This window comes from Clytia hemisphaerica, unplaced genomic scaffold (genome assembly GCF_902728285.1).
Source record: "Clytia hemisphaerica strain Z4C2 unplaced genomic scaffold, Clytia hemisphaerica genome assembly, whole genome shotgun sequence".
Taxonomy (NCBI): Eukaryota; Metazoa; Cnidaria; class Hydrozoa; order Leptothecata; family Clytiidae; genus Clytia; species Clytia hemisphaerica.
This window is the reverse complement of record NW_027104209.1, coordinates 1,004,731-1,029,019: the sequence shown is the minus strand read 5'-3', so window position 1 is coordinate 1,029,019 and position 24,289 is coordinate 1,004,731. Positions and strand designations below refer to the sequence as shown.

Here is a 24,289-nt window from a genome sequence, read left to right as displayed (position 1 = left end):
TCTGCCTATTGTTATATTGTGCTCAGATAAGCAAAAAAAAGCTTTTCTTTTCCTCTTTCTGGCCAATCTTGCTCCATATCCGTGTCAATGTAAAACTTACTTGTAAATTAAAATTGATGAGTAAGCAAACCATATCATTCTTATTTAAAAACAAAACCTTTAAGTTTAGAATGTCCTCTTTCTATAAAAAAAAATAACTCTGAGATCGTCAATGCTTTTTTCAAGTCACTCGGCAGCTGTACTACAAATTCTTTATATTAGTTAGCCTTAGATTGCTATTTTTTTCGGTACTGTGCCGGTAGCTCTCGACCTAGAAGCGCTGCGCCCTATACCGCCCTATTTTTGACCCTGGCCCGGTTAAAAATTAAGTGTAGATTGCATTTCTTCACTTAGTTGGTGATTGCACGACATTTGAAATCAGAAAATATTTAGTAAATTAAAGTTACGAGTGAAAGTATTAAATACAATGCAAACGATTCTATCAAATAAATACACGTTTTCTTTATAAGAACATCCAGGCTTAACTTAAAGATGTTCTTAAATGTTCGAAAAAATTTTCTCTAATTTTCAAAAATTTCCTACCCTTAGTGAGACTTTTTTGTAATTTTTTCTCTCAAAATCAAAATTTTTTTCTAAAAATTGTGATTTTTCCCACCCTTAGAGAGACTACTTTGAAATTTCCTGATTTTTGTAACCCTTAGAGAGACTTTGACAGGTGAAAAACCCGACCCTTACCGTCCGCACATACCCAGCACCTATTTTTGCCGGGACATTACTCCCTCTAAAAGTTAAAAAAATCTTATCCGATCCTATCTTTATCTTTATCTCGAGGAAGTATAAATAACAGTAGTGTGTATAGGTAGAGGGAGGAAACTGCTCCCCAGTGGCACTAAAAACGCGCCTCTTATCCCATGATTTTTGCTCCCTTTTCTTTTTTTCATTTTTTCATACCAAAATAACAGTTTTTTAATAAAATTTACAAAAAATAAGAAAACTATCTAAAAAAAGCTAATTTTTTCAACAAATATGTCTATAATAGAGTTTTTACAGTTAGGCACACACTGGACCTCTAACCCACCTGAAATTTCTAATATCTTGGCAGTGCCGTAGGAAGCATTTTCATATTGTCATATTGGGGGGGGGCTGAAGTTTAGTGACACCGCGAGGGCGAACCATGGTTTGGCCCGAGGGGGAAAATTTAGAAAATGTCAAAATTGCGTTTTCACGTCATTTCCGGTCGATTTAGCCGAGTTACATTTGGGAATTGACTATATCCACTTAAAAGTCCTCTATAACGTTTTTTGAGAGCTTTCGATTGGTATAAGTGGTTTCAGGTTTCAGTGACTTTGAAATTTCGTCAAATTTAGGGGTCAAGGGGTTTCGCCTGTGACGTGATTTTTTGAGTCTTTAAAAATTTTCTTAGGCCTCGGCAAACCACCCCCTTCGCGAAAAACTCTTAAGATACTTTATTCTTTGAAATGGAACAGGTTTGCTTTCGTCGCTTTAAAAAAATGTCACTGGCGGTAAAGGGATACCCCTTCTATTGAAAGGGATTCAAATGACTTAGTTTTTCATTTGGATTGAGTCAAACAACAAGATCGTGTATGTCCAGACCTACCGGCACAGAACCGAATCAGAACGCGATCTCATATGATTCCAGTGACATTTAATGGTTTAAGATAAGCAGCAATGTGACAAAATTTCTGTTTTATTTATTTTAGTGGTTACAGTTGTGTTGATATCGCAAGCTAGCGGTCAAGAAAATCCAAAAGAAGAATCGACTCAGAAGGAGTTGGAAGAAGGTGGTGGAGGAGGAAGAGGAGGTGGGAATGATGGATCTTCCCAAGTTGGAGATGGCAAGACCAAAGGAGCAAATGTGGAAGGTGAATCAGGTTCCTCAGGTGCTGGCAAAAATGAATCTAGTCGATCTAACCAACATAGCCCTGGTGGAAAGGACCCAAAAGCCTTACTTGCTAAAGTCAAACAAGAAGATCTAGTAGAGATTCGTTCAATACTCGGCCTGAAGGATGACGCTAGCATTATTGATATTGTGGCAGCAATGGCAATGACCAACGATCCAAAAAGGGCTATGGAGATTTCCAAGATCCTTGCTCAATACATGCCAGGCCCAAATGGCCCTGACGGCCCTGTAATGCCAATAGATAAGATCAAGGAGGAGCTTGGGCAACTTGATAAGGAGTGGATACAGTTTCTTAGTAGATCAATTCTGGAGATGGGTTCGGTTACTGTTGACCGTATCAAGGAGTTGTTGAATAGAGATGCTATTATGGTTGAGGATATTTCAATGTTTCTTATGATGAAAAAAATCGTGGAAAATCTTAGCGAAGGAAGCAAGGCTAAACTTGTTCAAATGTCCAAATTATGTCAAGGAGGTAATACAAGTGATTTAAGTCTTTTCAAAAGATGGTCAGAGCTGAAAGAAAGTAAACAAGAGAAGATTATGGATTATCTGAAGAAGTTCCAACCGATGAAAAAAGAGCAGATTGAGAAAATCATTACGTCTTTAGCGAATTCGCAAAAGTTGGAAGATTTAGCCAAACTACTAAATGTGAGTTCAAATGTGAGAGCTATCTTGGCTAAAATTGTTGACGATGAAAGTGCTTCATCGCCGGAATTGATGGAAAACGTCACAACATTTTTGAGACAGAATACACCTGTTGACTCGGAAATGATTCGAGAAATGGTTGAGAAGATGAGTGGTAAGGAATTTGCACTATTGGCTATGATGGTTGGTGTTCGAGAAAGTAAGAATGAAACATTAATTGTTGAAAAGCTCTTGAGTGGAAAGTATGAAAAAGCCATACAGTACGTTAAAGCTAAAATAAATGTAGGTGGTTATGATGACGGTGACGATGATGGTGACAATAGCCATGGAGGATGGTGCCCTGAAACTGGAGAGCTTTTGACAGTTCAAGAGATTAAGGAGAAGTTGAAGGATCTTGATGCTGATTGGGTAACCATACTTGGTAAAAATAACCTGGATCTACCTGGTAACATTATAACTGTTGGAACTATTGAAAAAACCTTAACTGCCAATGATGGTCGGAAAAGGATCAAAGAAATTTCTTTGTTTTTTCGTATGAAGGAACTTGTGGATGATGAAAATATGGCAAAACTTGTTGAGATGCTGAAACCTTGCGAAGGTGCCAAAGCTGATATCAAAAGTGTTTTTAGGAAATGGGGAGAATCAAAAGAAAGCATTCAAGTTAAAGCTTTTGAATTTGTGAAAAATCTTCAACCACTTGGCATAGATGAGATTAAAAAAATCGTCAATGCTTTAGCGAATTCGCAAAAATTGGAAGAATTAGCTAAACTTGTTGGTGTTAATTCGAATGTAAACACCATCATAGCTGAAATCACAAAAGGTGAAATGTCAGAAGAAATTGAAGAATTTTTGAAAGATAATAAACCAATTATTGATATAGAAATTCTAAAGACAATTATTGAACGAATGCAAAATGGGGATTTACTGAGGCTTGTAGAAATGGTTGGTACACCAGCCAATGCTGATAAAGAATCAAAAGATTATTCAAAAATTATTCAAAAGATTAGTGAATTAAAAGGTCAGAAGAAAGCTGACGTTTTCTCTTTTCTCAAAAGACATATGTCGTGCGAACCTGATGGCCCTGGTAGCCCCAATGGACCCGGTGGTCCCAATGGCCCTGATGGCCCCAATGGACCTGTTGGGCCTTATTCCAGGTATGGTTTCTTTACATTTTATTTTTTCGTTGCTGGGACCTTTCTCTCTTTCTTTGGAAAAATTATCCCTAAAATTTTAAAAAGGTTATTAAATATATCTACATTTCGATTGTTTGTTGATCAGATGTATAAGCAAGTGTGTGAGGGGTAAATCACTTGAAAAAAGGTGTACGATAATACTTTTTGACTTATTGACTTTTCATTTGACTTTTTTTTTGACTTTTTGACATTTTCTGACTTTTTTCAAACTTTCATTTTGACTTTTTCCCGAAAAAAACGCCCACGCCCTTGGGCGCTAAAAGCCCAAGTCTTCCCTAAAACGCCCACCACCAATAAATTTTGTTCCACCCATCCGCCCTTTTCGCAACTTTTTGACTTTTTCCAGACTTTAATAATTTTTCGAGTGATTTACCCCTCGCAAGTGTATATACTAAGAACTGTAAGTAAGTACTCTCTCTTTTATAAGAATAGTGCTTATAAGAATATCCTCCGATTTAGAAAATTCTTAAGAATATTTCAGCCTTAGCCAGAAAAAAAACTATTCTTATTTAAAAAGACGTGTATTTAAAGGTTTTGTTTTTAAATAAGAGTGATATCGTTTTCTTACTCATCAATTGAAATTCACAAGCTTTTTCACATTGGATTGACATGGATGAGGAGCAAGATTGGTCAGAAAGAGGAGAAGAAAAATATTTTTATGCTTTTAAAAATAAAACCTTTAATATCGTTTTAGTGTCTTGTTCATGATTGATGAAAGGAAGGATGCCCTGGGTACCATTTTGAAAAAGGGTTTGGCCAAATACATTGAGAAGAGAGAAAGAATAAATGTGTTCGATCGCATTCGAAAAGTGGAAATGAAAATGAAACTGGTGAACGAAGATGAGTTCAGAACAAATGTGAAATGTATAAATCGAAGACCAGCCTCTCCTTTTGATTGTAATTTATTGTAAGTGAACTTTATTTCATTTATTTGTCTGCCAATTATAGGTTATTTAGCCTAGTTAACTAAGCCCATATTCACGAGGGCAATTGGGCTTTTCCAGAAAAAAATTGAATATGTTGGGGATATAACATCTTTTAGAAATTTACCCCATTTTGACCCCCGGACAACAGGTCTGACTCCCCGGACAAGCATCAGTTGCCCCCTGGACATTCAAAATTATCCCTGAACAGAGCAAGTATATCCTCCACCCTCCCCCCCATGTACGCATGTACGGGCATTTTCTGGAAGAGCCCATTTTTATTCATTAAATTTGAAATGGTTGATGAAATCAAATACAATTTCCCAGTGGGGAAAATTTTTTCTCTATCACACCGGAATATAGCCTGGAAGTCTATAAACCCCTCCCAAATTGAAATACTCGAATAAATTTATCAATTAGCCCAAAAGTGGTTTTCTCGCCCGAACTCCAATTTTCAAAAAACGAGGAAATAAGCTAAATTCTCAATATATTTTCACCATGATTGTAGAGAGTTTAACTTTATTGTTTTTTTATGATAGTCTTGGACCATACCCTGTTGGCGAATGTTTAGTAAAGCGTATCAACTTCAAACTGTTGGTGTTTTTATCCAATGAGAAGATTGGTGAAAAAATTCTTCCGTTGAATATCACTTTGGGACACGTCAAAATGGATCTGGGATCGCCGTCTAACGAGACTTCTCGACGTTTTTATGTCAAGGAACGGCAATTATTGAGAGTCACAACAAAACCTGGCACCGAGGATGACAAACATGGACCTGTTAGCGTAAGTATCAAACCCAATCTCGCTCCCAGGATGTTTTTCTATGACATTGCGTAAGTTTTTTATTACCAGGAAATGGTTTGGATTATTGAAAAAAGCTGAGGTGTTTTTCGTTCGTAAAAATCAACGTAAGGTCAAAAAAGAATACAATACAATAAATTTGATAGAGGCTGCTGAAACATAAAGGCCTCTCCCATGTGGGCTGTTTAATGCTATGAGATTTTATGGTTGTTTAAATGCTGCTAAAAATCGAGGGTAAATACTGTCTAGAAAATCAACATTTTAACATTTATTTTCAACGAACAAGTTGTATTGTCCCTTCATTTAATAATGCCCTATCAACCTTACTCCCATTACTCGAAAATTCCTTTAACTCGAACAAATTCGTGTTCCCCGTGCGGGTTCCAGTTATAGAGACTCCACTGTATATGTTGGTAATCTTTTTGATGTTAATGTGATACACTGCAAATAGACCTTTTCATAAATTACGTCACAAACATCACTTGCCTCGTTTTGAAATTATTGCCATTGCAGATTTTATTAAAACTACTTCCTATTCATAAAAAGTCATGTCTCAAGAGACATAATTACCATGGTAATTATTTGAATGGCCACCTGATGACGTCATCTGACAGGTAAAATTTGGTGTTACTGTTTAAAATTAAGTTTTAGACCCTCTAAGGATCATATGTGCCAAATTTCATGCTTTTATCACCATCTGAAGTATTTTTGTGCTAGCAGACCTCACTATATTGATTTACTTTCTGTCATATTTCAGTATAACGACTTGAAGCTTGATCGAGAAATCAAGCCTGTACCTGCATGTAACCTTCCAGACGATTTCAAGATGGCTTACAGAGGACTATGTGTACAATCACAAATTAACATCGAATGTCTCAATGGTATACTTATTATTTTTATCTCCCAAAGCAATAGTCTGAATTACAGATCTCTCCAAAACTGCAGGTAGTATAGTACAGTCATAGGCGGTTTTAGACCCTGACGAACTTACAGTGAAGTCGGGTAACTTGCATCAGTGGAGGGAAACTTGCATAGCCATCAAATGGCTGACCAATCAAAGCAGCAAAATATCAAAACAAATGAACTACGCAGCCTCGGCTCGCAGCTCTACTCTACCATTTTGTTTTGATTTAACCAAACAGGTCATTCATTTGAGGGGTATGCAAGTTTCCCTCCACTGATGCAAGTTACTCGACTTCACGGTATCAGGGGAAGAGATTTGTAATTGTAATTTCATTGTATTTTAACGAGCGTTGCACTCCTTCGCATGTTTCCGACGTACTTGCTCTATTGTCTTAAATCCGCCAGTGTTAGTGGAGTCTTTTTAACTCGAGCCTCTACAAGTATAACTCGAACATATCTTTATGGTCCCTTCAGTTAACAATACTTTTATAACTCTTACTCCACAACTCGAAATTTCCTTAACTCGAACAAATTCGTCTTCCCCGTGCGTGGTAGAGTCACGGAAACTCCATTGTATATCTATAAGGAGCACGGATGATGTTAGAGGATGACAGTTCTTTGATGTCACCAAATTGAGTGAAGAAGATTTAGTGTAACTTAAGGCCGGTCTCCACTTGCGCGGGCTGCGATCGCACTTTTTGGTTTCAATCCTTTTTGCTTGAAAAAAAGATTACGTCATAAAAATGTAGCGCGCGCTCGAAAAAAAGTTGAACACATTTCAACTTTTTTCAACCGCTACGTCAGATCGCGCCAATGGAGTTGCTTCATTTTTCTTTTGTCCAATAGCGTGGAGGCTTTGCTCGAATAAGTGCGATCAAAGTGCGCGCAAGTGGAGACCGGTCTTTATACAGAATGTTGCGGAAGGATGCTCCAATGTTAACTACAATTGAGTCAATATAACTCGAACACGCATGGGGAACAAAAATTTGTTTGAGTTAAGGAATTTTCGAGTTATGTACCGTAAGTCTAATGTTGACATCCATCTTCTAATTTCGACACCCTTTTTTAGAGATATGAATAATAGGAAGGTCGAGATCATTGATAGACAAGAGGTTTTTCATCCCTAATCGCTAAGCAAAAAAAGTAGTTTCCATCAGCGATTCCGACCTTCATACTATTCCTTGTTGAAATTAGATGAGGGATGTCGACATTAGAACAACTTACGGTAGTCATCTATATTCAGATAGACTTTTCCGCCTTACACCTACCAATATTTTTTTGATGTTTCAGCTTCTGATTTCAGTAAAGTTTGGTTATTGAGCTCCAATCAAAAACAAAAGTTAGCCTGTGACGACAAAAGACGCGCAGTACCACTGATGAGTGATCACTCCATCCAGTATGTACCAAGTTTCGATAACAAAGATGCTATATTAAAGGTGTTTTATGGATGCTCTCAAAACGTGATGTCTCTCACTCCTCCTGATGATAAAGACAAACAGTCTGGGAAAAAAAACGACCAAAGCCAAGGGACTGGAAAAGAAGGTGATCAAACTCAAGAGCCTGGAAAAGAAAGTGGCCAAAGTCAAGAACCTGGGAAAGAAAGTGGCCAAAGTCAAGAACCTGGGAAAGAAGGGGGGCAAAGTCAAATTCCAGGCCCTGGCTCGGCGGTTGGAATTCCATTACCAGGACCACTTCCAGCTATTTTCGTAAGTTGATACCATTTTTTATTGAAACAGTATGGTAACTGTCATAAACATATATAAGAATCTATCTGATCTTTTTGTAGAAGAAATCAAGAAAGTTTTGTATGTTGCCTCGTCTGAATACTATGTCTATTGGGCTTTTCCAGAAAAAACCGTATACCTGTTGAGGTGGTCCATCCCTCTGTGGCTGGAAATGCTGTAACCCCTTGGAATTCCAGACAATTTCAGGTTTAAACACCTCAGGAATTCTGAACTTTAGTAGGATTCAAAAAGCTGAGATTTTTATATCTCCCTTTGGAATTCCGCCACATATCAAACCTTACCCCCTTGGAACGGAAATGGACCTCCTCAACAAGGGTTATACGTTTTTTTTAGAAAAGCCCATTCAGGATGGTATATCATAAGCTACAAAGTCTTAATATAAAAATCTATCTGATCATTTTTTTCAAATTCAATAAGGTTTTGTATGTTAACTCGTCTGAATACTATGTGGTTCTAAGGAAAAATGATTGTATAGTTAAAATCGTGAGGTCTTAAAGTCTCTCTAAACTGAAAATGAAGTTTCCAGCATCAAATGATCAAAAGTTCATTTTTCATCTTCATTTTTAAGAGTTTTTGAATTTATATTTCTCAAAAATTAAAGTACTCTTAGTTATCTTTTCAACGATGTATAATTTCTTAGAAATTGGTTAAAAAATGGTAAGCAAAAGATAAAAATTAAAACTAATGAGCGTTATAAAGAACTTGAATTTCTTCAGAATTATTCGAATTACGGGGAATTATTTTAAAGATTTTTACAGCTGAGGGTCATTACCTTAGTTCGAATAATAAAAATATTTCAATAGTGAAGGTTATTAGTTGTATTTTTTTCTTCTTAATATTTATATAGGATCTACGAGAGGGAAAATCATTCTTTTCGAAAGGACTTGAAGTCATTTTCGAAGTCGAAAAAGCCCCACCGCGTGTTGAATTTAACGTCAAGCCAAACATTGGTGAAGTATTTTCACGTAATATTCCATACCAACAAAAAGAAGGAAATAGAAGATATCAACCAACATTGTTAACCATAGAAGAAATAATGGACGGACCTTTTTCGTATGAACGAGGGAAGGGAAAATCACTTGTGGTACATACTGAAAATGGGAAAGGTTCATATTTATTTATCTGTCTCTATCAAACCTTCTTTGATTGGAGGGAAACCTAATGAGCTGTTCCAAAAAATTTCCATACCTAACTTTTTCAAGTCAAAATAAATTTCTTGGAAATGTGTGGATACCCCCTGGGAAATTGCAAAATTTGCAAAAACACCCTGTAAAAAATTCTTTTCATGTCTTAAAGTGAGGTTGGACCAACTGAAATCAGTCGTTTATCCCCTGGAAGTTTAAGAATAGCTTTTTACCCTCTGGAAAAATGAAAAGTACTTCTTTAGATCTCCTGGAAATTCTTCTCGGATTACCCCCTGGAAAAGTTTTTCCACCCCCTGTATGGGTATGAAATGGAATGGCCCAATTATTTATGTAAAACCACGCAGACAACATATCACTAGCCTTACTTCAATAGAAATTAATTTACTTCAAAAAAGTTTTGAGTTAAGTGTCGACCGATGCATACATTAAGGGAAGAAATTTTCGTTGGACAAATTTTCGCGGAATTTAATTTCGCGGATTTGTCAAAAAATTCTGCGAAACACGAATATTCTTAGGATTAAAAAAATCACCTCTATTTTGTAAACAAAAAATTTCCTCAACTGCGAAATTAAATTCTGCGAAACTTCCAAATTTCGAGCTATGAGCCGAGAAATTAAATTCCGCGAAATTTTTCTCCCGCGCACGAAAATTTCAAATTTCAAGGATATTTAGTGATTTTTTTAAATGAAATTCATGAAATAAAATTATAAGCGGTAATTTTCCCCCAGAATAACAATGTAACACTCTCTGATACAACCAAAGATAATAGAGTACCTTATCGGCACTTTTTACACCGGCCCGTATGGGCGTTATTTTTGGGCTCGTGGCGTAATAAGGGCCGGCGTTAAAAGGGCTAAGATTTTGCAATTTCAACCTAAAAGCATCATCATTTCATCAAGGATTTTATAGGTATGATTTGAAGACGAAAATTATCCATTGTTTCACTCTATATTTAAAACTTCAGTGAAATATTTAAAAATCTGTGATTTTCGATGGAATTTACAACAGTTTACTACTGAACAGTTTCCTAATTTGAAGTATAAGTAGCCATTTTTACAAATTTTGGCGTTATTCACGGCCCTAATTGGCGTAAGCCCAAAATTACACTTGGCGTAATAAGGGCCGGCGTAAAAGGGGCCGACTCTATATTTAAAACTTCAGTGAAATATTTAAAAATCTGTGATTTTCGATGGAATTTACAACAGTTTACTACTGAAAAATTTCCTTATTTGAAGTATAAGTAGCCATTTTTACAAATTTTGGCGTTATTCACGGCCCTAATTGGCGTAAGCCCAAAATTAAACTTGGCGTAATAAGGGCCGGCGTAAAAGGGGCCGGCTCTATATTTAAAACTTCAGTGAAATGTTTAAAAATCTGTGATCTTCGATGGAATTTTCAACAGTTTACTACTGAAAAAATTCCTAATTTGAAGTATAAGTAGCCATTTTTACAAATTTTGGCGTTATTTACGGCCCTAATTGGCGTAAGCCCAAAATTAGACGTAATAAGGGCCGGCGTAAAAAGGGCCGATAAGGTATTACGTCTATGAATATAAATCTTTATCAAATTTTCTTATTTCAAAGGTGGTCTTGTGTTGTGGCAAACTGTTCAAACTGACCCAACCCTCATCCAAAAGAAATGTACTGGTGATCCAGATTTCAAAACATTCAAGATGCCAATTCTTTTAAAACGAGATTGTCAAATCAAATTCGAGAACCGTGCTGAAAAAATCTTACGATATTCAATCAATGTTTATGCTTGGGATGGTAAAAAGGAATTGGGGAAAGCATTGATCAATTTAGCGTTGATTGAATCTGGTACAGCTTTTTCCATTCGTACAATGAAGTTGACTTTTAAGCAGATCAATTGTGAGGGTAAAGTGGACAAGCTTTGTAAACCAAAGTGTGATGGACAACTAGTTTCAACTGCAGTAAAACGTAAGTTATCAGTGTTTTAAAATTTTTCTAGACTGCAAGATAGTCGTTTTTTCGGAATATAAGTCGAATAATAATAATAATAGTAATAATCTGGAAAAAAACCGTAAGTTTAGTTTGGAAATAATTTATAGTTTACGCTAACCAAACGTAGTGAGCGTATAGCGAGCGTTACCTGTACCGCCATAAACGACTATTTTAATAGACTAACTTTTTCCGTCTCAATCTGATTTTCCATAGTGAAGTATATGAGGAGGCTTTTTCTGTCTCAAATTCTGCATAGTTTGCCATTCAGTAGGGAGTCTAGGAAAATTGTTTCATTATACATAGTGGATAGAGGGAATAAGCTGTGAAGAAGGGGAGGGGTCTGCTTTTGGAAACATAGTCTTTTTGCTTTTTTGCGAGGTTTAGTTGTTATTGCCGTCTGACATAATCTTGATCAACTTTAAAGGTCAATTTACACTACATAGTATCGATAAAGGATGAGAGATTGGCTTTTTATTTCAATTAACAATCAGTAGGGGAGATCTTTTTAGGGTTGACTGGCACGCAGGCTGGGCGGGAAAAGTGAGTTTAAAAAGAACCCGCCCTCTGATTAAGTTCTCAAGAGAGAACTTTAAAATCTTTAGTGAGCAACGGGGAAAATGCACAGCACTTCATTTCTTAAGGTGAATCATAAAACATAGTCTTTTTTGGAAATCACAAAAGTTTGGAAAGATTACAATTTGAAAAGACTTCCATCTAGAGTAGGCTGCAAGCATCCACTAACAGATCTTGTACTATTTTGTTACTCATTATATACTAACAAATCTTGAGGTTTTGTAGAGGTCTGCAATTCAGACTACACAAACTCTTTATAATTCGATTCTCTCTATAATTCGAACTAAAATATTGGTCCCATCACCTGAAAATTGATTTAAATTACTCTCTGTAATTCGAATCCTTCTCTAATTCGAATTTTTGGTCCCATGAAGATCGAATTAGAGAGAGAGTCAATTGTTCATCAAGAGAAAATTCTCTCTTTCACACAGTGTGGGCAATATATCAAAGGGAATCCCAAACAAGAGTATGCTGCTAGCATACTTACGGATTCATGCTATATGCTTCTTGCGGTTTTGTAGAGGTCTGAGACCATGTTCAGACATTATGGTTCCGTTCCGTTCCAAAACGAAACGGTTCTGAAACAAGTGTGAACGTCAAAATTCGAAACGTCAAAAAGAAGACGTTACAAAGCAAAAACAGATCGAAACGGTTTCGCTTCACTTCTTTCATAGGAACGGAATTGCTCCGTTTTTTTGCTCCAAAACACGTTCCGAAACCAATATGAACACACTCGATCCCTAACGAAAATCACACCGGAGCGAAACGGAACAGTGACATGTGAACATGGTCTGAGACTCAGATAATCCCTTTTTTTCTTTCTTAGAATGTGGAGAATGTATCAGAGGGAACACCAATCGAACACAGAGTGACCATTACAAATGTGGTATTTGTCTGAACGATTTGCTCATTATTATCAATAAGTACAAAGAAACACCGCGCAAGTATAAGAAGGATTGTAATGGAACGTGCGCTGGCAGTGCAGACAATAGCGAATGTGGTGTTTGTCTTAGAAAAGGCGATATCGAAGCAAGGGCAGCTTGTAAGTTATTTTTCCTCATATAAAGCATATAGTAGCGTGTTTATGTATCCGAGCTAAATCGAAGGAGACGGTATAAAGCAAAGCTGACATAGAACCGAAATCACCGTCCACTTTGCTCGAAGACGGTAAAAACACCAAAATACCGTCGTCTGTTTAGGTAAAAAAACAGGGGTGATATAGAGCCGTACATCAACTATCGACTTTGTTTTGCGTCGACTTCACTTACTGTCGCCCTCGATATCCTTCGATACATAAACTCGCTAGTGGTTCAAAATTTATGTCGGAGACTCTTTATTTTCTGTATAAGGAGTATGGCTAAAAGAAACACGCTGTTCCTGAATATGCTTCCAGTGTAGAATGGTTAGCTCAGTCGGTAGAGTAGTTCCGAAAGTCGTAAGTTTAAATCCCACTTCAGCTCTCATTTTAGTAGCGTCACTTGATGTCACTTGCCTCAATACTGAATTATAACTAAAAATCGCTTGCTTTTCTCGGACACAAGATTTCTCCTTGCAGATAAATTTTAATTCCTCATTAATTGCTATTGCAATCAACGTGCTCTAATTTCAAAGTTACATGGAATATTTCCGTATTTCTAATATTCTCTAATTCGAACACAGATTCTATGTCTCGTGAATATCGAATTAGGTAAGTGGGTAAGTAAGTATATTCATCTGGTGGCTGTCGGTGGAGCCGGGAGTGAGGGAGTCTATCCCCTTTTTTATTTGCGCTATGACCGGGGATCGAACCCACCATCCTTAAGTTGTAAGGCGAATGCTCTACCGACTGAGCTACTCGGCCACGAATTAGGGAAAGTCAACCTATGAGTAATCATTCTCTTTTTTCTTAATTCTACAGTGAAGGACGAATGTGGACAGTGCAAAAATAATCCAAATAAAAAAATATGTGAGCCTGGCTCTCTAGCTATCAAAGCGTACGCACCGAAAGCTTATGATGAATATTTAACATTCCCGATCAATATATGCCTGAACGAACAACACCAAGGAGTCAAGACATGCGCGTTACATGGAAAACAGTAAACTTCTTTTTTATAAATACAGTGGAGTCTCTCCATAACTCGAACCTGCAAGAGGAACACAAATTTCGAATTACGGAGTAAGATTTATAAGGCATTGCTAACTGAAGGAACTATAAAACTTGTTTGACGAAGTTAAAGGTTTTGTTTTCAAATAAGAGTGATATCGTTTGCTTACTCATCACTTTTAATTAACAAGCTTTCTCACATTGGATTGACACGGATGTGAAGCAAGATTGATCGGAAAGAGGAAAATAACAACATTTTTTGCTTATATCAGCATATTATTACAATAGGCAGACACTGCCCTGGTATTAAATATGTGCCTTGTATGAAACGGGAACACTTATGTAAAAATAAAACCTTTAAGGAGACAGTTATAGTAAGTAAGTCTATGACCGCAGTCGGAGGCGACCCGAAGGCTCCTCTTTCGATAGCTATCTACCCGAAAGTAGGAGAGGGCGCCACTTTTTCTCCCAGGATTTCTCCACTTACCCTTTAATAACCTGAGATCAGATTGTGAATGTTTTCTGCACGCCACGCTGAAGCTCTAAAGGGATGTGTGAAAACAAACAATCTGACGAATATGCAATCTCGAAATCGTAAGGACTGCGTTCGTCTAAAAGGACTGGGAATGACAACAAAGTTGCGCGTTTTTGTTTATGAATAGGGCGCCGTATCAGTTTTTATTTTTCCGGCGCACAACAAGATTCTTGTTGTAGAATTTTCCGCGGGAGGACTATTTTCCTCAGATGTATAATTTTCAAGCGCCTTTAGAGGTTTACCGTGCGGGTAAGAAAATTATGAACATCTGTTATCAGGTTATATCTTAAGGGCTCTGGTCACAGTGAGAAATCAATATCAGAATTTGAAGATAAAACCCTATGTTTTCGCTTCTTTGACATGTTTAACCTTTAGACACCGCTGTTTTTAAAAACAGCGCGCGCTGCTGCCGCTGTTTTTTTCATGAAAATGGAGGTTTCGCGGAAAATGTCATAAAATCTGAACCGCTAAAGCTTAAGTAAAAAGTAAACCCATTTTGAAAAGCTAAGGATCTATTTTTTCAGATAATACCAAAAAGACGCCTCATCATTCTTTTAAACCTGACTACACAGCCTCAAATCAAAACAGTAAAAATTCCATGTTTACGATTTTTTCACTTTTTTTCTTTTTTTTGACAAATTGAATGAAAAAAGTGGGTACAAGGTAAAGATTGGTCCCAGAAAAATTATTTTATTTTCGTTTATGTTATAAGCCACCATTGTGTGAAATTTCAGGGCTGAAGAAGCTCATTTCATCTCAGAATCTAAGTTTCGGTGAAGCACATTTTTCCACCAAAATCGACACTCTGGCCACAACAGGTAAATTAAGATGTCCCGTTGCTCTAAAATTGGCCCTGCACTTACCCTAAGCCTGTAAAATTACTACAATAATCATAACAGACTCTCTATCATGTAAATTCAAGCAATAAAACACCAGAATAGTGGAAAAACTGAGGCAAAACAGCCCTGAGTTGTTGGAGCTAGAGATAGGCATGTATGTCAGGAAATACCCCCTAAAACCCCTTCAAACCACATAGAAACTGCCAATAAAGGTTCTCTATCTCATATAATGATATTTATATGCTGAAACCAAGAAAAAACCAGACATAAACATGACTTTTCAGTCCAAAAATCCATCAAACACCCTCAGTCCACCACTAAAACGATGCTTTGTTGACATTTGAAAAATACACCGACATTGAGTTCCGATATCTCGAGATGTATAAAAGCAGGACCCGTAAAACTTTGAATGAATGAACCTTCACCCCTATCCTGTCTGCTGAATTTTACAGAATAGAAAAATTCAAACTGGTCTTTATTTTATTAAACTTTGAAAGGACCCCAGTATCAAAACGTACGTGGTACGTCTCTCGGCCTGTATATATGACGTACGTGGTACGTCTCTCGGCGTCTAAAGGTTAAGAACAAACTGCTTTTGAAAAAATGAATTTAAGTAATTACATCATGAGTAATAAAGGAATAAGTGTGGCATTGACCTTAATAAAACGTCAGAACGACGCGATTCATATACTTTTCACAAAAAAGCCTAATCTCCTTGGGAAAATCAGTTATTTTATAATAATAAAATAATGAAAAATATTTTTTTCATTTAGATTTTTTCGGAAAAATTTTCTTTTTGGCTACATCCCAAGTTATAGCTGTTTTCGTATGGAAATTTAGTGGAGAAAATTGCCAATGATGAGGTTTTTTGGAGATTTTAAAGGAAAGATACTTCCACAAAAATTTTCCGAAATTGTATTTTTAGATACTAAATAGATACATCACCTGAACCAAAAAAAATTCCAAAATGTTTGATTTTTATCGAGATTAGGGCTTTGAAAGGTGAAATACTCTTCTTCGAAAAACTCTTCGTTTTCTTCTTCATTTAATTTTTTCATTTCAATTTTTCGATTTTTAAATTCTAAAAAGGTAGGTTTAACATGACATATTATAAAATAAGTTATACATTAATCTTTTTAAAATGCAGAAATTGCCATTTAAGTTGGTGTAAAATCGAAAAATTGGGTATGTCCAGAGCCCTTAATTGCTGAGCATCAAGCAGAGAGGCATCAAGTACCATTTTGAGAATCTTTGATAAGACCCGCCTGGGGTTTGAACCCACAACCTTGCGAACCGTAGCAGGATGCTCTACCACTGCACTATGGTCGAGTTATAGACTCTCCTGTAAATATGAAATATAATTATTTTAAGTGTTGATTATGAACACTAGAGTATTATTCTTCGCCCAAAATCTTAGTGCTGAGGTAACTCTGATATTATAAGTTCAAACAAGTTGTAAAGAAAATGATGATTTTTTATCCTACTGAAATGTTTTGAAAAATTCAATATATATCTTTGTATTAAAAAAAACAAGTCAGATCCTATTTAATGGGGAGTCTGATTAACTCGAAGGCGAATTAATCGAAACACTAAAGGTTCGAGTTATAGAGAATTAGAATGAATAGAAACAAGATATAGACTCGCTCAAAAGACAAGAGACAATATTTAATAAGCGCATGGTCGAGTTATGGACTAAAAATAAATTACAGTTGACGCTCTCTAATTCGATCTTCAAGGGGAATTGGACTTTCATCGAATAAGAGAGCTTATCGAAAAAGGGAGCGTCATTTATGTTTCTTGTTGACGGGGGCTTTAAATTTCATCGAATAAGGGATCCTATCGAATAGTAGAACGTCGAATTAGAGAGCACCAACTGTAATTTAAATCAGTTCTTAAAAATATTTTCACAGAAAAAAATACTTATCTGAACAGAAGTACCAGTAAAAATAAAATTTAACTTAATTTTTTTATCTTTTAGGTTGCAAGTTGTGTGTCCATTAACAGTTGCCAACAAAATTAAGCATCCAACCAAATGTCTTGTATCATCGCTAAGAAAAGGTTGTCGACCAAGAATTTTGCCTTTCAAAAGGGAAAAGTATGTCGGCTATTTACTTTTTTTTTTTTTTTTTTTTTCTTTATTGAAACAAAAACACGTGTACACTACGAACATATATTACAAAACATTACTTAAACATAAAATATAGTCCCTCCCCGCGCTAGGAACTAACGTTATATCGCCAGAGGTACTAGACTATGTAAAAAATAAATAAATAAGTAAATAAAGAGAACAAAAAATCTTGGAGAAGGGAACTACAATTGTTAGGTAAAAGCCTAAAATAAAGCACCGCTAAACCTTCCAGTTTCGTTAAGAAATTCAACAACAGAACAAAGAATAGATTTATTTAGATTTGAACTCAAACTTTCATCCCCATATAATAAAAGCCGACAGAAAAAAGGAGGGTTGTGCGGCGGATGAAAAATAATGCCTAGGGTCTGAAGTTTGTCGAACAAAGATTGTCTTGCATGGGAATATATAGAGCAGTGCAGAAGAAAGTGCTGAGTGTTTTCAACAGAGTTAGTTTGGCAACCACAGAAAGGGTCTAAAGTGTCGCGGAAGCCATGTCTAAATTTATGCTCGTTGAGATGGCTGAAACCGACCCGAAGTCGATTAAGAAAGATCACTCCTTGAATGTCAGGAACATCAAAAACATGAGATTGCTTGGGTCTCAAAAATTCATAGATTGCTTTTTTGAAAGTTTTAATTGAAGGTAGATCTCGTATATTACCTCCCAGAACATTCCACTGAGATATGCAGTACGGAAAAAAGTGTTACGGAAACGCTCAGTTCGTATATTAAGAGGATAAATAGGATTTCTTGTTCTAAGACCACCTGGTGCTGTAAGTCTTACTGGCAGGTAGTTACGTGAATACGAAGGGGCTAAATTGTTAATAATTCCATAGAAGAATGTCATTCTTCTAGCAAAGCGCCTGTCAGCAAGACTTTCAAGACCAAGTTCTGAATATAGTTTTTCTTGAGACGTTTCACGAAAACAGCCTGTTATAGCTAAACAGGCATTATATTGAATAGATTCAAGCTTCTGCACAAAGGTAGCATTTCCTGGGCGGTCATATACGATATCACCATAATCAAGATGAGGCCTAATGAAAGATTTATAGATGGTTAGTAGAGATCTCCTAGGCACATGCTTGCGAAGTCGGTTAATAAGACCAATTCCTTTATTGGCCTTTTTTATCTTCTCGTCTAGATGGCGATCAAAAGAAAGTTTTGAATCTAAGATTAGAATCTAAGATGTTTCTGGTACTCACTGGTCGTGATATTAGAATTATTAAAGGAGATTACTGGAACATTAGGAGGAGTGAGTCTACAGGTAAAATAGACTTCAATGGCTTGCTTAGATGGGTCAGGGTTAAAAGACATCTTCCATTGATGAGCCCAGTCAGTTATCCTGGAGAGATCTCTGTTAAGTACATCAAGGCTCAAGAGTTGATCAATCACAAGAGAGAATAAAGAGGTATCGTCAGCAAAGATCTTCGGTTTTGACTCAAGGTTTTTTGGAAGATCATTAATATAAATTAAGAAGAACAATGGACCAAGAATCGAGCCTTGAGGTACCCCAGCATTGATTCGCTTCCACTCAGATGTTTTCCCATTCAACACAACTCTCTGATGCCTATCGTTAAGAAAGCTGCGAATTAAGGAAAACAACGGTCCAGTCAACCCATAAGATTTCAGTTTAAAGAGTAAGCCATCGTGCCACACCCGATCGAATGCCTTTGAAATATCTAAAAACACCCCCCTGGTATCTAGAGAAGGATCTTTGTCAAACCCTTTATAAATATCATGCGTTATGGATAACAACTGAGAAATGCAAGAATCCCCCTCCCGAAAACCAGACTGACAAGGAGAAAATAAGTTATTGTTTTCAAAATACCTGTAAAGTGTATCGTAAATACACTTCTCATATATTTTTCCAAACACAGGAAGAAGAGACACTGGTCTGTAGTTTTTGGCTATGCTCCTGTCTCCCTTTTTATAGACAGGAATCACGTTACCTTTCTTCCACTGTGATGGGAAGATGCCAGAGTTGATAGAAAGATTGAATATGCTAAGCAAAGGTTTTACTAGAGACTTACCACAGATTCTGACCATACGAGTAGAAATATTATCCCACCCATGGGCTTTGTTAACATTCAAAGAATTAATAATAGACTCGATTTTTTCTTCTTCAAATACAAGATTATCCAGTCTAGAGTTAGTAAGAAATTGTTCAGGTGGCAAAACACTGCTAGTATCGATAAGTGAGCATTGGTTTGAGAAAAAAGAGTTAAAAATATCGGCCTTCTCAGAAACATCACTTACAAGGACGTTTCTTTCATTTCGAATAGGTGGAATTTTCGGGGTTTTGCCTACGTTCAGAAACTGCTTCAGAGTGGACCAGTATTTCTTACTTCCTATGTTTGGATCATTTAAAGAGTTGCCAAGACGAGAAAAATAACTATCCTTGGCAGTCTTGATGGCCAATCTGCACCTGTCAACCATGTCATCAAGTGTCTGACCATCTAAAGGACTTCCCCATTTTCTCCAACGACGATATATCTTAGCCTTATCCAAAAGCATCTGCTTAATCTCAGGAGTCATCCATAACGCATCTTTGTCTCTGATGGTGATAGTTTTATTTGGAACAAAATTAGAAATAATATTAAGTATATATTCAGAAAGAAGGGAAACACGATCTTCTACGTTGAGTCCCAGAAAGGAGGTTTCCCAATCAATGGCATTCAGGGCAAGCACGATTCCCCTCTCATCAGCACGAGAAAAGTCCCAAATCTTGCGTTTATAAGCTGGAGGGAATCTAGTTCGAAAGTTTAGTTTTACGAAGGGTATCTGGTTGTGGCAACGTGGATTAAGTGAAGGTAAAACCCCGGAATCTAAAATAGGAGTCCGCGAAGATGAAAAAAATAAGATCAATGCAAGTAGGAGAACACCCAGGACGAAGATGAGTCGGTTCATCAATTAGTTGATGTAACCCATATTGCGAAGCTAACTCGCTAATGTCCTCTCCTTGAGAATTTGTAATGTCACCAGTCCACCAAACTGAGTTTCTTGCGTTAAAGTCACCGACGAAAATAGCTAAAGTAGGAGAAACATCATGAATTTTTCTGATAGTTTCCTCCAATTTTTGTTTAAATGCAGAAAATTCTTCTGCATTTTGACTAGGAGTTCGGTAGAGAAGACAAAGAAGAAGTTTTTTCGAACCAGAATTAACTTCACAAACAAGGCACTCGTCAAGAGAAGACAATTTACGGCTATTTACTTAATATAAAATTCAGTTTTTAAATATCTATATGCTTAAGACTTTGACCATGCGATTTACACCCGGGGGAGTACCCAGGCGATTGAAGGATATGGATATGTGTCGTCCTTAAGGGTGCCTTTTTGGAACCTTGCAGTCCCTGTAAGGGTTAGAAAAATCAGAAAATCAAATCTCAGTCCCGTTAAGGGTCTGAAAAATAGCAGCCCTAGTACCTCCCCCCTTTTGTCATTTCTATCTTTAGACTGGAGAGTATCCGAGATTCTCCTTTAATTACCTCCACCCTGAGAGATATGAGAAACTAATCGCAATCCAAAAATATATTTAAACACTTTAGTCTCCAGCAAGGTGGGGTGTAAGTGCCCGCATATTGCCCCGTCACAAAATGATAATGATGGTCTAGCTAAGTTTCCACCATAATGGAAGCAAAACTTCGATTTGGGCAAAGATTCGAAAGTTTGTTTCAATAATGGCGGAAATTACGTAGCTTAGCCAAACATAAAGAACCTCTCTACACCGATAGCAAAACTTCAATTTGGGCAAATGATCACCTCTAAAGATTCGAAAGTTTGTTTCAATAATGGCGTAGATGACGAACCTCTATTATTATATAACACCGATATTACTGTATCACTCTACTATTTCCACTTAAAGGTTTTGTTTTTAAACGAGAGTGATATCGTTTGCTTACTCATCAATTTTATTTCACAAGATTTTTCACATTGGATTGACACGGATGTGGAGCAAGATTGGTCAGAATAAGGAAAAACACATTTTTGCTCATATCAGCATAGTATAGCAATAGGCGGGCGGACACTATCCTGATATGAAATATGTGTCTGGTATGAAACGGGAACACTTATGTAAAAAGAAAACCTTTAAAACAAAAATAATAAAAAATATATTCGATTTCTTGTTTAGAGGGAAAACTTGTTTCACCGCTCATCTGCTTGGTGCTTGTCCGAGTGGCCAATACGAACTAAAATGTAAATCAGACAATACAGAGATCGTTCCACAGCCATTTACAATCCGCCATTTCCCGAAAACTGAAATCGAGAGCATCAAACCACAGACTTACAAACATGGACCCAATTTTTTCGAATTGTCGGTACGAATTATGTTATGTTTTTATGCTATCTATTTTACCCAGCTGGCACACAATGTTGTTTCAACGTTTATCTAATGTTCACAACGCCCAATAACGTTAGATGAATGTTAAAACAACGTCGTGTGCCAGTTGGTTATGTTCTACAGTTGAAGCTCGGAAAAAATCGAAGTGAGAGTTTCGAAGACTGGTAGTAGTAGTAACTAATATTTTAAGTGGCTGGCCGTGGAATAACGACTGAGCTTTTAGGCAGCTCAGCCATTGTCTCTCCCAGTGGCCACTGAAATAAATAAGTATGATAATCAAAGGGTTTTTAAGTGATAATATATCCATTTTATTCTTTTAATTGTTTAGGTCAAAGGGCTACACGCAGGTAAATTATATTCATGCTGCTATCAGCCTTGCCCGTTAGAGAAGCAACACCAATGTTGTTCTAAAGCAGTGCTCCCAAGTACAGATGGCAGTAAAATGAAGTGCCCATTCCGTAACATCCCGTCAAAAGTGAAAGGGCCGCTTCAACTTTATGTTCGTGGTTGTGCGTGTCGTAAATCGGAACCAACCGAACTAACCTTCGATTGCGTAGACCCTATTTACATGAAACACCGTATTATACGTCGACGAGCTCGAGGAACCGCCATTGGATTTTATTATATCCTTCGAGTTCATTTCAATGGTACTATTTCGCAACGAGAAGGGTGTGACAAGAAAGTCTTCATAAAGACTAGACGGTTAGTTCACTTTTTATTTTTTTTTTGAGTTTTTCCTAATAAAAACAGTGCTTCTAGTCTGATGAGGAGTTCCATTTCAGTTCTAAGGAGGTTTAAATTTGAAAAAATAAAATTTCAAATTCAATTTTGGGTCTTGCTGGGTTGTTCTTAAAATGGTCTTATTGTAATATGACTTTAGAACGTTTCATTCATTTTGAGCTTGCAATGTTTTTAATTATGAAAATTTGTCCGGGAAATTTTTAATGCTTTTAAATCCATGTGTGTAACAGTGTTTATTTACTCTATACTCTTGATTCAGTCTCGGTCCTTTTTAGTTTGTTCTTAAATATTCTCTAGAGCTGAGCCTCAGATTGTTCTTAATTTGTTCTTAGGTTTTAGCCAATTTTTAGCCTCGCGTTCTTATAAAAAAGTTTGTATTTATACAATTCATGATATTCACGACGTAATGTTTTCTACGGAAAGATCCCGGTTTTTGCCAGTGGTGGCAAATTATATACAACTTTTGTCTAGTTTAAATATGCCACTACTGGCTAAAACGGGGCATTTCCGTAAAAAAACATTACGTCATGAATATCATGAATCTCTTTAACCAGAGCCACTGGTACCACTTTTTTATTTTACTGATGGATAGATACAATCGTAACCTTTGGTGAGCGATATCAGCAGAAATATGAAAAAGGGAGCTAAAGTACTGGATATGAGTTTGGTACTTATACTACAGTTGACGCTCTCTAATTCGATTTTCAAGGGAAATTAGATTTTCATCGAATAAGGGAGCGTATTGAATAGTAGAGTTTTCTTTATGAGAAAATCTTGTTGACGGTGACTTTCAATATTATCGAATAATGGAGCGCATCGAAAAGTGGAACATCGAAACTAGAGAGCGACATCTGTAGTTAGTCTCCGCAAAGATTTATTTATTCCCGTGGTAAAATTTTATCTTTTTATTGACAGTCGCGGTGAATTAGACGTCATCTTAACACCACAAGATATGAACCAAAAGAAAATCTCCATTCCCAATACATGTTTGAAATGTTCAACTGCGAATGGTAGCTTGGAGATCCCTATGGAAAATGATTGTCCAGGGAAAAACAACGCAATGGAATTAAGTACGTTACTTCTATACGGACTTCTACAAAACGCTTAAAAGCACATAAAAGATCAGACTTACAAATTTCCTTAAAAAGGGATAATCAGATGGTTTGAGATATTTGGCATGTGTAATCTTTCTATTGCCCTGAGCAAAACCTCAAAATATTTTTGCCTAAATATTTTCCAAAGTTTTTGACTTTTAGTAAGAAAACAATAGAATTTCAACGTAAGAACCGTGTAAGAACCCATTTTCAGAAATTTCGAATTGTGATATCTCGACTTTGGAAAATAGTTATCCAAACATACTTGGAGATTTTACTCAAAACCACAGAGGGTTTCTTCAGGTAAAATATCTCAAACCATCTGATTATCCCTTTAACATAACATTATAACATTTCTTTTCAAAAATTTATTTCGTGTCAGTGCTTTATACGATTAATTCGGAATAGTATGACCTTCTCTGGCAATTTATGGATGATAACCCTCGGTTCATCATTTTGACGTTTTTTGACGCTCAACCCCAGCACACAACGTTGTTTCGACGTTTATTTAACGTTCACAATGTCCATATAACGTTAGATGAACGTTAGAACAACGTTGTGTGCCAGCTGGGACCATACGGACATCTACGTAAAGCTGATAGACTCTCGCTGATGTTTTTGTAGATTTCCTATATATAACATAAGAATAAATTTTTGTGTTCTAATGTGAAAATCCATTGCTTCAAAAAGGTTTGAAAATATTTTATAAGCATTAGAGCATAG

At 36.5% G+C, this 24,289-nt stretch overlaps 1 protein-coding gene across 1 annotated transcript in view; it reads left to right on the top strand.

The window, feature by feature from the left end:
• The window catches only part of LOC136815549 (uncharacterized), a 60,433-nt gene that overhangs the window by 3,381 nt on the left and 32,763 nt on the right, over nt 1-24,289 (top strand). The window contains exons 2-14 of the mRNA XM_067072001.1: nt 1,722-3,720; nt 4,454-4,666; nt 5,222-5,465; nt 6,241-6,364; nt 7,677-8,092; nt 8,979-9,237; nt 10,860-11,213; nt 12,637-12,852; nt 13,708-13,885; nt 17,246-17,362; nt 21,522-21,708; nt 22,060-22,433; nt 23,388-23,542. Of these exons, the coding sequence (XP_066928102.1) occupies nt 1,722-3,720; nt 4,454-4,666; nt 5,222-5,465; nt 6,241-6,364; nt 7,677-8,092; nt 8,979-9,237; nt 10,860-11,213; nt 12,637-12,852; nt 13,708-13,885; nt 17,246-17,362; nt 21,522-21,708; nt 22,060-22,433; nt 23,388-23,542 (4,836 nt within the window). The remainder of the gene's footprint in view (nt 1-1,721; nt 3,721-4,453; nt 4,667-5,221; nt 5,466-6,240; nt 6,365-7,676; nt 8,093-8,978; nt 9,238-10,859; nt 11,214-12,636; nt 12,853-13,707; nt 13,886-17,245; nt 17,363-21,521; nt 21,709-22,059; nt 22,434-23,387; nt 23,543-24,289) is intronic.